Source organism: Grampus griseus (assembly GCF_964374135.1).
Source record: "Grampus griseus genome assembly, chromosome: 19".
Lineage (NCBI taxonomy): Eukaryota > Metazoa > Chordata > Mammalia > Artiodactyla > Delphinidae > Grampus > Grampus griseus.
In genome coordinates this window covers 17,712,412-17,729,157 of record NC_139013.1, presented here as the reverse complement: position 1 = coordinate 17,729,157, position 16,746 = coordinate 17,712,412, and the positions used below count along the sequence as shown (strand labels likewise).

General features: G+C 44.8%; 1 protein-coding gene and 1 pseudogene across 2 annotated transcripts in view; one reads left to right on the top strand and one right to left on the bottom strand.

Annotated features, from left to right (window-relative positions):
• Positions 1-16,746, bottom strand: part of CEP89 (centrosomal protein 89) — a 79,308-nt gene that overhangs the window by 61,617 nt on the left and 945 nt on the right. The window contains exons 2-4 of the mRNA XM_082677011.1: positions 14,440-14,546; positions 8,866-9,024; positions 5,940-6,126 (exon numbers count right to left, since the gene is read on the bottom strand). Coding sequence (XP_082533137.1) covers positions 5,940-6,126; positions 8,866-9,024; positions 14,440-14,546 — 453 coding nt within the window. The remainder of the gene's footprint in view (positions 1-5,939; positions 6,127-8,865; positions 9,025-14,439; positions 14,547-16,746) is intronic.
• LOC309836829 (large ribosomal subunit protein eL31-like) lies at positions 11,597-11,945 on the top strand (annotated as a pseudogene). Its single transcript has one exon. The product of its transcript is annotated as a large ribosomal subunit protein eL31-like (transcript).

The following is a 16,746-nucleotide window of genomic DNA, read 5'->3' as shown; positions in this document are numbered from 1 at the left end:
TAAGCGTTTGTGAATCCACGCCTCCTCACTGCTGCATGGAGGAGACCCCACCACTGGAAGATGGCAGGGCTCACTCTTGGTGGCTTCTGCAAATTGGCTGGAGTGACAGCTTGGTGCCTGACATGAGATCCTGGCCTTCTACCTCCACCAATGGGGGTCCAGCTCATGCAGAGGTGCTTGCATTGGTAGAGCAGAGTCAATGGTCTACACGTGCACACACTAACCGTGGACATTCCTATCCGCACAGGGATGTGTACGTGTAAATGTGGACAGGGAGACTGCAGGCACCGCAGCCCACCTGGCAGTCAGGGCCCCGCTTCTACCTTGCTGAGAGAACCCTGATTTTGTTCGGTGCAAGTGGGCTCAGCCCATAGTGATAGTAACCCTCTTCCCCTTAGCCAGTAATTGGCCAAGGGATGGGCATGTGACCAATGAGTCTCCTGCTGGGAGGCTCCCAGGAAAAAATGTTCCCCGTAATGAACACAGCGCAGCCTGAAGGACCTTGCCCTGCTTCCTCCTGCCTGCAGGAAGAACTCGCTGCATTTGATGACCACAAAGAGCAGGCCAGGAGAATCTCAGGTGCCAGCCTTTGACAGGCAGCTGAAACAATGTGGAATCTCCTACCTTTTGATTTTGTTATGGGAGAGAGTTAAAGGTCTATTATTTAAACCTTTTGTTTGCCTGTTTGATTATTTGTAGCCAAGAAAATGATACAGACATCAAAGTGACCGCAGAGGCTTGTCCTGGAGAGAAGAGGAGGGACGGAACGGCAGGGTTTCAGGGCAGTGTTTGCTTTACATGCAGTATCAAACGTTTTTATAAGACATGGGGATTCTTGTATACTTGTGTAACAGAAAGAAAATTTTAAAGAAATTAAAAATTAAAAACTGTGGAGAGAGAAGGGGGACATTCCTAATCCTCAACCACAGCAGCAAAAGACTCCCTACTACTCCTTGGCCTCCAGAAGTTTCTAGAGATAACTGGTTTACCCCTGCATGAATGATTCCTCTCTGGATCCAAGGACATGGCGGACACTCAAATATTCGTTGGTTGGCAGTTGGCTGGATGAATAAATGAACAACATGAATGAATATATGATATTTTACGACAAGATGCTCTGCAAATCCACAAACACAACAAGAGCAAGAATGTGTGACAGAGGAGCTTCAGTAACATCCTATCGGTGACTTCTTGAAAATGGTAGCAGGCAATTAGACTACACTCTCCTCCCTTAAAACCTGTTGAAATCAATTGGAAGAATGAAAAGAAAAAATGCAAGCAAGCTTGTCAATGGCCAGAAAACAGCTACCAAAACTATGAAATGTGGAAGACAGGGAGAACGCCAGAAGCCGCCAAACTTTCTCAGACGTCAGGTATGCAGATGCTCCGACAGTCACAAACTGTCACGGCTGCAAAGGTCCACAGTGATCCTCTGACGGGTGCACTGAGAGCAAGGATGTGATGGTCCCCGGAGACGTACAGTAACTCCCACAGGGCAGAAGGGAGGGCGGGCAAAGCTAAAGGGAGACACTTGGGAGAGCCTACCTTTGCCATCCAGAATCCAGCTCTATACTCTCAAAGAAGTTAAAGACAGCACAGTCTGACATGAGAAACCCAAAGAAGAGATCCAGGAGATCAGGTGAAGTGATAAGGCAACAGAAAGATGTGTGAAGTAAATCAGCAGAACTCAAAAAAACAAAAGGCAAAATAAAACCACTACAGAGGTAAAAGCTATACGAGAAGCCATAAAACATAGTGACCAAGTGCTGAGAGAGATGAGGATAGACAGAGTAAATCACGCAAAGGGAAGCTGAAAAGGAAATGGAGGGACAAGGGATTACAGAAAACATAATAGACATGGAAGACAAAGGATATCCAGCAAACGCATAACTAGCGCTCCCAACGGAGAAACAATGAACGGATGATGAAACCAGTCAAAGATAAAATAAAAGAGGGGAGGAAATATTCCCTGAAAATAAAAAAGGGAGATGAAAATCTATGTCTGCAGAATTAAATTATATGCACTAAATTTCAGGAAAAAAGGACAGAAAATAATAAACACCACGATTAATCCTGGTGATATTACTGAACTTCAAAAGATAAAAGAATGAACCTACAAAGGTATCAGGCAGAAAAATCAAGTGACCTCAAAGGGGAGAAGAAAGGCCTTAACTCGTTCTTTGCTGTCACTCTCAGCAGTCCTCTCAGAAAAGGTTATGTGGTCTCATGCCACCGTGTACCCTTCCTTTAATTAATTATTAATTGTGTGACTATGGACTCTGTCTTATACTGATTCTCCAGCACCTAGCACAATACCTAGTACTCAATCAGATGCTCAACAAGTAAGTGTTGAATTATTTACCTACCCAAAGACAGTTTCCTCCCTAACACAGTCCTTTATAAGATGAAGAAGCTGAGGCACAGAGACATTATCAGACCTCCCAAGTCACACAACTGGGAACTAGAGAATCTGGGACTTGGACTCAGGTCTCTGTCCGTGGCGTTGCTCTTTCCACTGGGCCCTAGTGTTGTGGGAACTGACCACACGTTCACACACCCCACTTCCCCTGCAGCCTTACTTTTGGGTGGCACCAACAAGACAACTGCTGAAAACAAGACTTGCTTTCCATTTGTTAGGCCATTTCTGAGTGGGTGCACACCTCACATGAAGATGTTTGCCCAAACTACCCTGAAACACAGAGAGAGGCATGAGGTATAGACTTATATCCAAATTGCCCGATGTGGGTTGGTCTGTTTCCTTAACTTACTAGTTTCGATAAAAAAGAATAAAATTGTAAATTATTTACCTGAGATTATAGAATGTCTATAGTAAAAATAAGGAGGGCAATTTTACTTTTTTTTTTAAATGAAAACATCCCCCATTGGCAGTATCTCCTTCAGAGCTAGCGCCATCTAGTGATGAAACAGCAGTTTTACATGCTGCACACATCGATTCTTTTCAAAGATAAGTATTTTAATCATATGATAAATTTAAGACTACTTGGTCAGTTTGAAAAAAACAAAAAAAGCTCTATGTCTAAGAAATATTCTTGATAGGCACAAGGATTGTAAACACAAATTTTAATTCTAAACAGGGAAAACTGGGTTGCCCTGATCTGAATCCAGCCTCTGCCACTGGGTGGTTGGTTGGCTGATCTTGGGCAAGTTATTTATCCTGTTTCTTCACACACTTACCGCCAGGGGTGTGAAGTAAATGAAACGGCATGTGTGAGCTGCCTAGCAAATATCAAATGCTCAGAAAAGGTCAATGTGTCTTCCTCCCCCTATTGTATTGTAAGGCTGTGGGAAACTGAAATCCCCTTCCAGCTTAAGGGCCCCTTCATTCATGCCATCTGCAACCGGCCAGGACAATGTTCAGGTTATGATAAGACCTTGCAACTGCAATCAGTTACTAATACTCCACCTCCGGCTCCTGGGCTGTATAGGGAAAGGCTTTCCTGTTGGCTGGGATGTACAGAAAGGTGGAGACCGGCACACACATACTGCTGCTGGGAACCACTGCTTTGGAGAACAATTCGGCAATATCTAGTGTGAAGAAGCACACATAGGTACACGTACCAAACGTGCAAAGGAATAACCTTAATGTTCATCAGAAGGTGAGTAGACAAATAAATTAACATGTATCCATCTCAAAACTTCAATGCTGAGTGAAAAAGCCAAGACGTGGAAAGATTGATTCAGTACGGTGACCTTTGTACAATTAAAAACATATATAGGGCTTCCCTGGTGGCACAGTGGTTGAGAGTCCGCCTGCTGATGCAGGGGACATGGGTTCATGCCCCGGTCTGGGAGGATCCCACATGCCGCGGAGCGGCTGGGCCCGTGAGCCATGGCCGCTGAGCCGGCACATCCGGAGCCTGTGCTGCGCAACAGGAAGAGGCCGCAGCAGTGAGAGGCCCGCGTACCGCAAAAAAAAAAAACAAACAAAAAAAACAGACTTCTAGAACACATCCCAAATCCAGGAGAAGATGGCTATCCAGGGATGGAGCAGATGGGAGATAAAGATTTCAACCCTAAGTGTAATTTTCTTTCTTTTATTAAAAAATCTGAAGCAAAAAACCCCAAAAAACAAAAAACGAGAAACAAAAGATAAGATGTCAATACTTGTTCATTCTGGAGCATGAGAACACTAACATGCTATGCTATTTTCTGCTTCTCTGCTTCTCTCCTTCTGGGGCTGGGTTATAGAAAATGTATGTATTCATCTCTAACGGACAGTGCCGAGCAGCTCCCCACAGCAGTGGCGTCAACTCCGCCCCGGCGGCGTTAGAGAGCTCCTCCACACCCTCACCAGGCCTCGCCAGTGTTTGTTGCCTTACTCTACTTTTCAAGTGTTTAAATAAAAGACATTTCCGAGACTTCCCTGACTGTCCAGTGGTTAACACTCCGCACTCCCAACACAGGGTGCGCAGGTTCGATCCCTGGTCGGGGAAGTAAGATCCCACATGCCGCACAGAGCGGCCAAAAAAAAAAATTCCATACTGCACACGGGTCCTACAGCCACCATGACACACTTGCCTGAAAAATAAACTATCTGTTCTATTAACGACCAAGGAGGTTGTACAGGTCACTATAATCTCTCTCCTCTGAGGGAAATGTGGTAGCGAGCTTTACTTCCAAAATCGTTGAGTGATACAGCTCTATCTGTAACCTGGGTCCAACATGCTAGCCAGGAAGCGTGCAGACAGAGGGGCAGTGGGAGCTCACACAGGCTGTCAGAGCCCCGCAGCTGACCTCCCTGGGCTCTTGGCAGCTGCCTGCCTGTCCAGTGCTCCTTGCTGTAGAGAAACCTAACTCTGCATGTTAAAGTCTGTATATGCTAGAAAGTGATGGTTAGTTTCTGAAATACTCACATAAGGATTCCTCAAAATTAGTTCCCTGACGTCACTTAAAATGTGATTCAATATAGTGGAGGATAGTCAATATATTCAATCTGCATATATTACAGTTGGATGTTACAAGTCTATAAGTATACTCACTACAAATAACACATTATAGTGATGGTGAAAAAGAAGAAAGCGAGAAAGGAAAAAGAAATTATGGTGCTGTCTTTTGCCATTAAAGAAATGGCGCTATCCAGTTTCCAAAACCCTGGGAGCAGAGTGTTTAAACCAGGGCACGCAGGCAAGGGTGGAGAAATGGGCTCCTTCAACTTCTCTGGACCTCGGCTCCCCCATGTGTGATGGGGCCGTAAACGGAATCTACGTCAGCGAGACAGCAGGAAATCAATGCACGTGAGAGTTTGATTTACAGACTCACACAGGGTAAGCACTCAAAGAATGTCTGCTGCTAAGGAGAGACGAGTGATCATACCTCCTCTTGTCAGGCATGAATTTGAAGAAACATTGCAATGTACACATCGATACAGAAAAGTGACAGGAAAATTAGCTTTGGGGGGTCAAAGGAAAGAGCAGGATGACCAGCACCGGATGGAAACCTACATTAAGGATGTGAAGATGGGGCTTCCCTGGTGGTGCAGTGGTTGAGAGTCCGCCTGCCGATGCAGGGGACACAGGCTCGTGCCCCGGTCCGGGAAGATCCCACATGCCGCGGAGCGGCTGGGCCCGTGAGCCATGGCCGCTGAGCCTGCACGTCCGGAGCCTGTGCTCCACAACAGAAGAGGCCACAGCAGTGAGAGGCCCGCGTACGGCAAAAAAAAAAAAAAAAAAAAAAAAAAGAATGTGAAGATGTTTATCTCTGTTTTTGAAGGACTTGTCTTGAAAGATAAAGGAAGGAGTTTTGAATTTTAGCCTAACAAGACAGAAAATGAGACTGGACATGTTAAAAAGAAATAAGCCCCAAAACAAAAGCCATTAACTGCCGAAGAGAGAAAAGGAAAATCATTACTAACGCACTTGACACAACTGACTATGAGTTAACGTCAAGGTGCAGAAGAAACGCTGGAACGATGCAAGCACCTGGTTTCTGTGTGGCACGGCATACACGGCGTCGCTGACGCTTCCCTCTTCTTTGCGAGCACTTGTGTCCCCCGACTCCCTGTGGCTGCCTGACAGGTACGTGTCAGAGTCCTCTTCCTCCTCGTAGCCCAGCATTTCAAAGGATGGCAAAGAGGATCTTCTTCCCGTCTCATTCTGCCTATGTGGTCTGTATTAGAACATTCAAGAGCAAAGCAAACAAACAAGCCACTTAATGCTTCACATAGGTTCATATACGGCTATTAAATGCACTGCCTCAAGTTCCACCGTAAAGTATTACGACCACATTACGAAATATACGGAAGCTAAAGGGTGATATCATCCACAATTCCATCTCTTTGTACACTGTTAGCATTTCTTTCTAGCTTTTCACCTAGGTTTTTATAGTTATTATCACTGCATACATATACAATTTGCCTCCTCGTTAACAAGTTTTTAAAGTCAAAAGGTTAGGCTCATACACCAGTTTTATCAGCCGTTCCCCTTACTTAGGTTTCTTCCCCCAATTTTCACCATCATAAATAACCCTGCAATGAATGTCAATGTGTAGCGAATCTCTCCTGTATTGCGGATTAGTCCCATGAAACGAACAACCACATGGAGAACTGCTGAGTCCAACAGTATAAACACACACACACACGGAAAGTACACCACCACCAGCAGGAACGCTTCGTGGGTCCACAGGCGCCCGCGCAAAATCGTTGCCCCAACCTGCAACTACGTTGGTAATAATTTTCTAAAACTTGCCAAAATCATTGAAATCTCACTGTAAAAATGTGCATTTCTTCCTGAGACTGGATATTTTTCCATGTATTTGGATGTGAGCCCTGGTTCCTCTGCTGTGAATTGTCTGCTCGTGGCCTTTGTCCATTTATCTACTCTGCCTCTAGTACGCCCATTCCAATATGAAATTAACTTTTCCATCTACTAAAATTAAAACCCTGACTTTGTATTTACTATAAATATTTTTCCTATTCTATTGATCTTATTTTGACTATAAATTTTTTTAACATACAGATGATTAAAAAAAAATTTTTTTTAACCTTCCAAATTCTTAGCTTGGAAGTACACAGCAGGCATCTCTCTCTGAGAGGCTTGATGAGATTGGGTATAGGATTTCATGGTCTTATTTCTATGTATATAAAAATTAATCCTTTCATTCAGTAAGAATTTGTTTTGGTGTATGAGTTAGGAAAGGCTCAAAGCTGATTTCTTTCTAATACTGCTAATGAATATACTGTTGAATCCTTTCCTTTCCCTTTATCTGTGGGGCTGCCTTTATTAAAGATTCAATATGCCTGCAGACACGAGGCTCACCTCAGGGTGTTCATGTGCACCTCTCTATCATTGAACCAGCACTCCTCTACTTTGACTACTTCAACTAAATGTTTTAAAATATGATGGGGCTGGGGCTTCCCTGGTGGTGCAGTGGTTAAGAATCCGCCTGCCAATGCAGGGCACAGGGGTTTGAACCCTGGTCCAGGAAGATCCCACATGCCGCAGAACAACTGAGCTCGTGCACCACAACTACTGAGCCGGTGCACCACAACTACTGAAGCCCGTGCACCTAGAGCCCATGCTCCACAACAAGAAAAGCCACTGCAGTGAGAAGCCCGCACACTGCGACGAAGAGTAGCCCCCGCTCGCCACAACTAGAGAAAGCCCACGTGCAGCAACGAAGATCCAACGCAGCCAAAGATAAATAAGTACATTTATTAAAAAAAAAATATATATATGATGGGGCTAATGCAGCCCTCCCCCTGAATCACTATTCTTCCTTTCCAGATTTCCTCTTATGGTCTCATCTGCTTATTCCTTCCAATGAATTTCAGAATCACTTCCTCATCTTCAGTTCTTATTCAGCCAAAGTATAAATTCTTACCAGGAGAAAAACAGGCTATATTCAAACATCTCAGAAATGGAGTCAAGATTAAAATTCAAAAACCAAAACTATAAACACATCCTAGAAGGAAATATCTGAGCATTTGTATAATGCTGTAATAGGGAAGATCTTCCTAGATTTGACAATAATGTCACAGACTACAAAGACTGCTAGCTCTTAATACATAAAAATAAAGAGCATTTTGGTATGTTAAAAACAACTCAAAAACCAAAATTGAATAAACACGGCAGATACAAGGCAAAACTAGTGATGCATCCCCCACCTCCACCCCACAGCCCTTAAAGTCCTCAGGGTCTTCCCACTGCTCCTGGGGGAGATACCAAAGCTCAGAACAGGATACCAAAGGCACCCCCAGCCTGCCCACTCCTCCAGCACCATCTCGGATGACTCCCCACCTCACTTGACTCCTCCCAGCCACAAATGTCTTCCTTCAGTTGCTCACATGTGTCATGCTCCCTCTTCTCTCACCCCAGCCCCACACTGACCACCTCCCAACCCATTCCCAGTTGGTTCCTGTATGGCCCGCAGCTCTCCCCCAATGCCCTCTCCCTCAGGAGGAAACCTTCCTGGCTCCTGGCCCTATGTCAGCTCTAATCCAGCTCAAGCAGTAGAGAAAGTGATGTTAAAGAAGAAAGGTTACAGTAGGCGTCAACAAAGGAAAATTCAGTGTGACCGTTCAGAGAGGAGATACACGAGAACTGGAGACGGACAACTCTCTCCATCTAGGCTGTGGCTAAAAGCAACACTGAATTCACCAGCTCAGCGCTGCCATGAAAGCAACCGGTGGCTTCACAAGCTATAATTTAACAAGATCCACTCTAGAGAAAATTCGGATACAATTCAAGACCGATTAATGTCCCAAGACAGTATCCCTTTGACACTGGAGATGAAAACCCGAGTACTAAGCTCTAGTCCTAGCCACATGCACCCACATGCACACACACATGCTCAGAACTGCCCTGCCTCTGCCCCGAGAGGAAGCTGAACCCGTGACATGGTCCTTACTGATGCCTCAGCTCCGAGGTGGTGGCATAGGGCTCGATGAAACTGTCCTTTTCAAGGTAGGTCGTGTCACTCTCAGAGTGGGATCTCCGGCGAGGCTGAGGAATGGCAAAAGTCCGGCCAGTCAATGTTGTTGCTAGAATGGCTGCAGCCAGAGCAGATCTATGGACAAAAACATCCCAGTGAGCCAGTGAGACACGAACCCTCAAGGTGAAGGTTGAACAACAGGATACATGAATTAATCAAGGTTTACTTTCAGTTCTACAGTGCTCAGTGTGTACCTCCTGGCTACGTGCCTGTAGTCTGTTATGTGCCATGGCACAATCTCACTTCATTCTCACAGCAACTGTATGAATGGATATTACTGTCATCTCCAGTTTTCAAAGACAGTAAATGACTTGTCTAAGCTTTCCTAGCTAACGGGAGATGAAACCAGGTCTGTAATCCAGGCAGTCTATATTCAAGTAGTGTTCCTATTAAAATGAAAGATCAGAATGGGGGGGAAAAAGGAGAAATAAAAAGATATAAAAGAAATGAAAAGGAATTTGAAAAATTTTGCAAATTATTCAAAACTATAATAAAGGACAGACAGAGTAATGGGTTTACCCTCCCGCTTGGAAAAGCAAAATAAACAATTAATTGTCCCAGCTTACTGCCTGAGAACACTTCCAGGTCACAGCACAGGGAGGAGGAAATGAGGTGTGGAAATGGAGTGGAGAGTCAGGGAACACCAAGGCAGATAGAATTCGCAGGACAGAAGACCAGAAAGGAAAGAGCTGAACAGAGAGAACTCCAGAAACCTGCAGAAGGCCCCTGAGTGCTCAGCAAAATGCTCGTCAGCGCAAGAGTGTGAGGACACTACGGAAGGCTGGGGGAGAGCCATCCACGAGGATGCGAGGAACAGCGCCAGGTGCTCACACAGGGCTGCGGACAGTGACTGTTCCCACCACACAGATGGGAACACATTATACTTCATGGGACACTGGGTACTCTAAAGGTGGTGGAGAATAAGTAGCCCTAGACTGAACACGGCTCCAGACCCTGCCTAACAAATCACAAAAGCAAGACCGAAAAGATCAAACTGGTTCCAAGGAATTTAACTGCATCCCAGAAAAAAATTCAAGAAGACTTGTGGGAATACAATACCCAGCACTCAACAAGGTAAAACTCACAAAAGTGTCTAGTGTGCAAACATACATAAACTAGGCATGCAAAGAGACAGAAAAACATGACCCATAATGAAGAGAATAATTAATCAAAACCCATTCAGAACTGACACGCTAGAAGTAACAGAGAGGGACATTAAGACAGTTATTATAATTATGTTCCATATGCTCCAAAAGGTAAGTAGAGACATGGAATATTATTAAAAAGACTTGAACTTCAGGAGACGGAAATTACACTGGATGGGATTAACAGTAGGTTAGTGAAATTAAAGGTGAAACAATAGAAAATAACCAAAATGAAATACAGAGAGGAAAAAATAACTTAAAGAGCATAGTAAGATATGAGATTAAAAATGCTATTGTTTTATGTTTTAAGCCACTAAGTTTTGGGAACTCCCTGGCAGTCCCGTGGTTAGGACTCCGTGCTTTCACTGCCGAGGGCCCGGGTTCAATCCCTGGTCAGGGAACTAAGATCCCGCAAGCCACACGGCATGGCAAAGAAAAAAAAAAAGCCACTAAGTTTTGGTGTAATTACTTACATGGCAATACGTAACTTTCATCAAATGGTGCTGGAACAGCTGGATACCCACGTGCAAAAAAGTGAACTTGAATCTATACCTCCCACACCATACACAAAAATTAACTCAAGATGCATCACAGACCTAAATGTAAAGGCTAAAACTATAAAACTTCTAGAAGAAAATATAGGATAAAATGCTTTACGACCTTGGGTTAGGCAAAGATTTCTTAGATATGATACTGAAATCATGATCTGTAAAAGAAAAAGCTGACAAGCTGACCTTCATAAACATTAAGAATTTCTGCTCTCTGAAAGGCTGTTAAGAAAATGAAAAGATAAGCCACAGATGGGGAGAAAATATTTGCAAATCACATATTTGTATGTGATTTGTATGTGATACAAGAACTTGTATCCAGAATATATATCCAGAATAGTGTATATATACAGTAATAGGAACAAAACCCAATTTTTTTAAGTGGGCAAAAGATTTTACCAAAGAAGATATACTTTACCAAAGAAGATATACAATGGCAAATAAGCACACGAAAAGATGTTCAGGGACTTCCCAGGTGGCGCAGCGGTTGGGAGTCCGCCTGCCAATGCAGGGGACACGGGTTCGAGCCCTGGTCCGGGAGGAACCCACATGCCGCGGAGCAGCTGCGCCCGGGTGCCGCAACTGCTGAGCCTGTGCTCTAGAGCCCGTGAGCCACAACTGCTGGGCCCACGTACCACAACTACTGAAGCCTGCACGCCTGGAGACCGTGCTCTGCAAAGCGAGAGGCCACCGCAATGAGAGGCCCGCGCACTGCGGCGAAGAGTGGCCCCTACTCGCCGCAACTAGAGAGGGCCTGTGAGCGGCAGTGAAGACCCAATGCAGCCAAAAATAAATAAATAAATAAAGTTATAAAAAAAAAAAAAAAGATGTTCAACACCATTAGTTACTAGAGAAATGCAAAATAAAACCATAAAGATACCACTACACACCTATTAGAATGTCCAAAATTTAAAAGACTGGCTAAGACAATCCCTTCAACCTGGGCCTGGCAGAATGGCTCTCACAAACAAGGGTGGAGAGAAGAAGGGGCCAGTCTGCCATCAATGAGGTGGTGACCAGAGAATAACCCACCAACCTTCACAAGCACATCCATGGAGCAAGCTTCAAGAAAGGTGACCCTTGGACACCTGAAGAGATCCAGAAATTTGCCAGGAAGTTGACAGGAACCACAGGTGTGCACATGGACTCCAGGCTCAACAAAACTGTCTGGTCCAAAGGAATAAGGAACATCCCATACTTTATCAGTATGGTTGTCCAGAAAGTGCAATGAAGATGAAGATTCACCAAACAAGCTCTGTACGTTGTTATCTATGCACCTGTCACCACCTTCAAAAACCTATAGACAGGGACTTCCCTGGTGGTGCAGTGGTTAAGAATCTGCCTGCCAAGGCAGGGGACATGGGTTCGAGCCCTGGTCTGGGAAGATCCCACATGCCACGGAGCAACTAAGCCCGTGTGCCATAACTACTGAGCCTGTGCTCTAGAGCCCGCGAGCCACAACTACTGAGCCCGTACACCACAACTACTGAAGCTTGTGAGTCTAGAACCCGTGCGCCACAACAAGAGAAGCCACTGCAATGAGAAGCCTGCACACAGCAACAAAGAGTAGCCCCCACTCGCCACAACTAGAGAAAGCCCGCGCACAGCAATGAAGACCCAACACAGCCAAAAATAAATAAATAAATAAATAAACCTATAGACAGTCAATGTGAATGAGAGCTAATGGCTAATTGTCAAATAGTTATAAAGACACAGACACACACACACACCTGATCAAACCAAGTATTGGTGAGCACGTGAAGAAAATGGAACTCATACCCTGCTGGTGGGAAAATATATGGAGTAACAACTTTGGAAATAGTTTGACAGTTTCTGGTTAAATATATCCCTAGTATATGACCCACCTATTCCACTCCTAAATATTTACCCAAGAGAAATGAAACCACAGGTCCAAAGACTTGTGCACAAATATTCATAGCAGCTTTATTTCTAGTAGCCAAAAAACTAGAAACCACCCAAATATCCATCAACAGGTGAATGGACGAACAGTGGCATATTCATACAATGGAATATCACTCAGCAATTCCAAGGATGAATTACTGATATTCACAACAATATGGATGAATCTCAAAATAATTATGCTGAGTGCAAGAACCCAGCATAAGTATTTTGTATAATTCCATTTATAAAAAAGTCTAGAAAATGGAGGCTACTCTTATAGTGATAGAAAGCAGATCGATGGCTGCCTGGGATGGGGGCAAGATGGGGATGAGGGTGGGCTGGGCCGAGGTATGGGAAGTGAGAGGGGGAAGGAGGGAGGATTTACAAAGGGGCATGAGGAAACTTGAGGGTATGATAGATACATTTATTATCTTGATTATGGTGATGGTCTCACAGGTATAAACATATGTCATAACATCAAATTATTCATTTAAACATGTACAGTTTACCGTACACCCATTATATAATAAAACTGCTTTAGAAAAAGATAAAAGACTATCTAAAGCAAAAATAAGAACACCATATTGTGGGGTTTATAACATATAGAATTAAAACATATAACGACAGTAGCAAAGGATGGGAAGGAGGAAATAGAAGTGATTGCTGGAAGATTCTTACACTATTACGCTAGACGTGAAGTGGAATAATGTCAGAGGTTAATTTGAATGTTAGTTTTTAGAGTAAAATAACCTAGAAATAGGCCAAATTTGCCAAAACCATGTTGATTATTTGGGGCTAATAAAGATTATAATCCAGAAATATATTTTTGGAAAACACAGGAGACAACAAAGATTTTCTAACGAGTCTACAGCATGCTTGCCGCGAAATGACGTGGTCTTTTGTTTGTTTTTCTGCTTTATAATGGAATGTGAAGCTAACTCTCTCACTACTGCTGCTACATAAACATTTCAGTTCTAATGACACAACTTAAGGGTTGTTCACACAAACACTGAAGAGCCAGACAGACCTACAAGTCCATCGCAGCGATGCCACCACCCACCAGCCGTGAGACCCTGGGCCAATGACTAACACTTGAGCTCAAAACAGAGATGCCAGCAGGACCTCTCTCACAGGATCGTTGAGAGGATGAAATGAAACAGTGCTTCTTAAGCACTGACCAGAGTCCTTGGCACAGAGGAAACACTAATAAATGGCTCTTCTTGTTATCAAGATTGTACCGAAGGAAAAAACAAACACTAAAAATATTTCAAAGTGTTTGTTATCAGGAGGCATGCAATATTCAAAGAACACTAAAAGAAGGTACCACCCCTGAGTGAAATTATTTCTCATTGTTAACAGTTAAGCCATGTATCCATGTATTTTATGGATTAAAAAGAAAGTCTAAAATTCTCCTGTGCCTAAAATTTTGGAGGGCATAGGCAGGGGTCTTAGGTATAAAAGAAGTCAGCTCTCTGGTGTGTTAGGAGCACTGAAGGATAGGGGTATCTCGGGCCCTGGCAAGCGAGCTCACTTCTTCCTTCCTGCAAAGCAGTTCTTCTGAAAGGCAGACTTGTGTTTAAAAAGAAAATTATGTGCACATTTCAAATTCCTTTTAACATACTATCAACCTAAATATTTGTGCTTCAGTGTTTTATATTTTGAAAAATTGCATTCAATTATGACATGTGAGAACTCCACAGACCTGAAAGGAACAGACCATTATCCCACGGAGAAACCATATTAAGTGCTTCGTTATGGAACCGTGATACGTATTTCAAAGGACATGATTCTAATCACCCTCCTTGTGATTTTCTTACCCATCTGAACAGTTCCGGGACCCAGCACTTGGTGGCTGAGCTCAGGGTGACCTCAGTGCCTGCTCACCCGAGACTCACCTTGGTCTCTCTGGAGAGGGGCTGGGGCCACGTGGAGGAGGTGTGCGGGGCACAGCTGGCTTCGGTGCGATGCTGGCTGCAGGGAGAAGGCCACGGATGATGTGTTTCTGCACAAATGAAACCCAGCAGAGGTCAATGGGATCATCTCTGGGGACTGCGACCACACCTCCCTGGGCCTGGGAGGGAACACCTGCACTGGTCACCCAGGGATCTAGTCACACCAGGAGGTCCACTCCTCCCCCTGCCATCCTCAAGCCCCATCTGGCCAGGCACACGTGCCCATGCAGGGAGCACCATATAGCTGCCCTCGGTGGGAACCCTCTGGCCCTTCCTTCCTCAGAACAGCTTCCCTGACCATCCCGCAGAGTCCCCCTCCAGCACCCCAACTGGTCTCACAGCACTACTTACTCACTTGCCGCCCCCCCCCCCCCCGGCTGGATGGAAGCTTCCTAAGAGCATGCAACCTTCTTGCCTTTATCAACCCTGGAACTCTGGCACTTAGCACATTGTCTAACGCCTGGTAGGGGCCTAATAAGGACTTCAGGTAGTTTATCTCAAAGATGCAGAGTAACAAAAACTAGTTCTCACACACAGTGAAAGTCGGAGAACCCTGCTTTAGGCAACTGGGAGGCCCTGAGAAGTTTCTGAGTGTAACCCAATCTTCATTTCCTGTGCACCAGCCATTCATTTGTATCTACTAGAGGCAAAACGCCATGACAGCATTTCACGACAATGAAGAAATCTTGTCCTCATCTTTAAGGAGGGACAGAACAGAGGAGAAACACCCAGATATTTATAATACAACACAGAATCATGGAAAGTGCCAAGGCAGAGGTAAAGACAAAGTGCTGAGGTGACCCAGGGAGGGAAGGGCTCCCTCAGATCTGGGGGCCAGCAAGGGGACCGCTGATGTCCTGTTGGAGAAAATCTCAGAGCATTTAGACTGTGTCTTCAAAGATGGCCACTGCTCTCACATTTGGGAAATGCGATAGAAAGGCATTCCAGGAGGAGGGAGCAAAAGGAATGAAGGAATGAAGCAAGACGTAGTGGCAGTGTTCTAGAAATAAGCACTCCAGTTCGCTGGAACACAGAGGCATGTGAGTTGGAGAGGCTAGCAAAATGAGCTGGAGTCAGAGTGGGGACTGCTTCCATTTAAGAGTTTTGATACCAGACTAAGGAGATCTTGTGACCTAGTGAGAAGCACCCACTGAAAGTGGCCCCAGGGAAGACTAATCAGGCTGGGGTGGGCGCAAGGTACGGGGGCGAAAAGGAAGATGCAACTAAGGGGAAGAGCCAGGGTTCTGGGCATACTTCAGGAGTGAGGGACGAGCAGACCTTCCAAATGCCTTCTGCAGCCCTCCCACCCCCCACCCCCAGTCCCACGTTGATGGCCAACGCCAAGAGCAGGGATTCCAGAGCAGCCACTGCTGAATCCCACCATTCTCCAGGATATACACTTGTCTGCCACCTCCCCCATCCCCCGCTGCCTGGCTGGCATCCAGAAGGTCCTTCGAAAAGGCCTCGTGAGTTTTGTTTATTTATTTTTTGATAGAGTGAATCTCACATAGTATGCTGAACATTTCTCCCCTGTACCACGATAATCATCTCCTAACTATGGTTCTCCTGCCTCTAGTCTCTAATAAAACACAGGATGATCTTACCTCAACCCAGCATGAAAACTCTCGGGCTGACAGAGAAATGTCCTCTCCTGGCACAGAAGGCTGCTAAGGCTGCTATCAGGTGGTTCCTATCAGTGGCCCCAGATTCTTTTCTGGCGGGCCCTCCTCATCCCTACACATGCTGTAGCACTCAGAATTGCCTTCCTGTTCCCACGTAGCAAATGACTCTTTGTCAGACTTTTGTACATGCTGTTTTCTCCACCTGGAATTCTATTTCCTTACTCCTCCCAAGGCCCAGGTCAACTCTCTCGGCTGACTTTGCTGCCCCTTCCGCTATATGCCTCTTCGGCACTTTTTCCCTCACCATTTTGTGTTGAATGACTTATAGGTTTGTCTACCCTTTAGCCTTTGGGGCCATAGGCTGTCAATCAATTGTGGGTATCTGGCACACGCACAGTAGGAACTCAGTAACACAACAAAAACCTCAATAAAGATGCTGAGTTAGCAAAATTGCACTGGAAAAATATGCTTCAACTATGCCTTCCTTGCTTCTCAACATCCACCTGTCTAAAATGACTTCAGCAGGTCATAGGGCTGAGAACAGGAAGCCAAGTCAGACATGCTTTCTGATCCCAAACTGAAACAGAGTTCAGGAGTACCCTTATCAAAATGCTTTCTCTGTATTTAA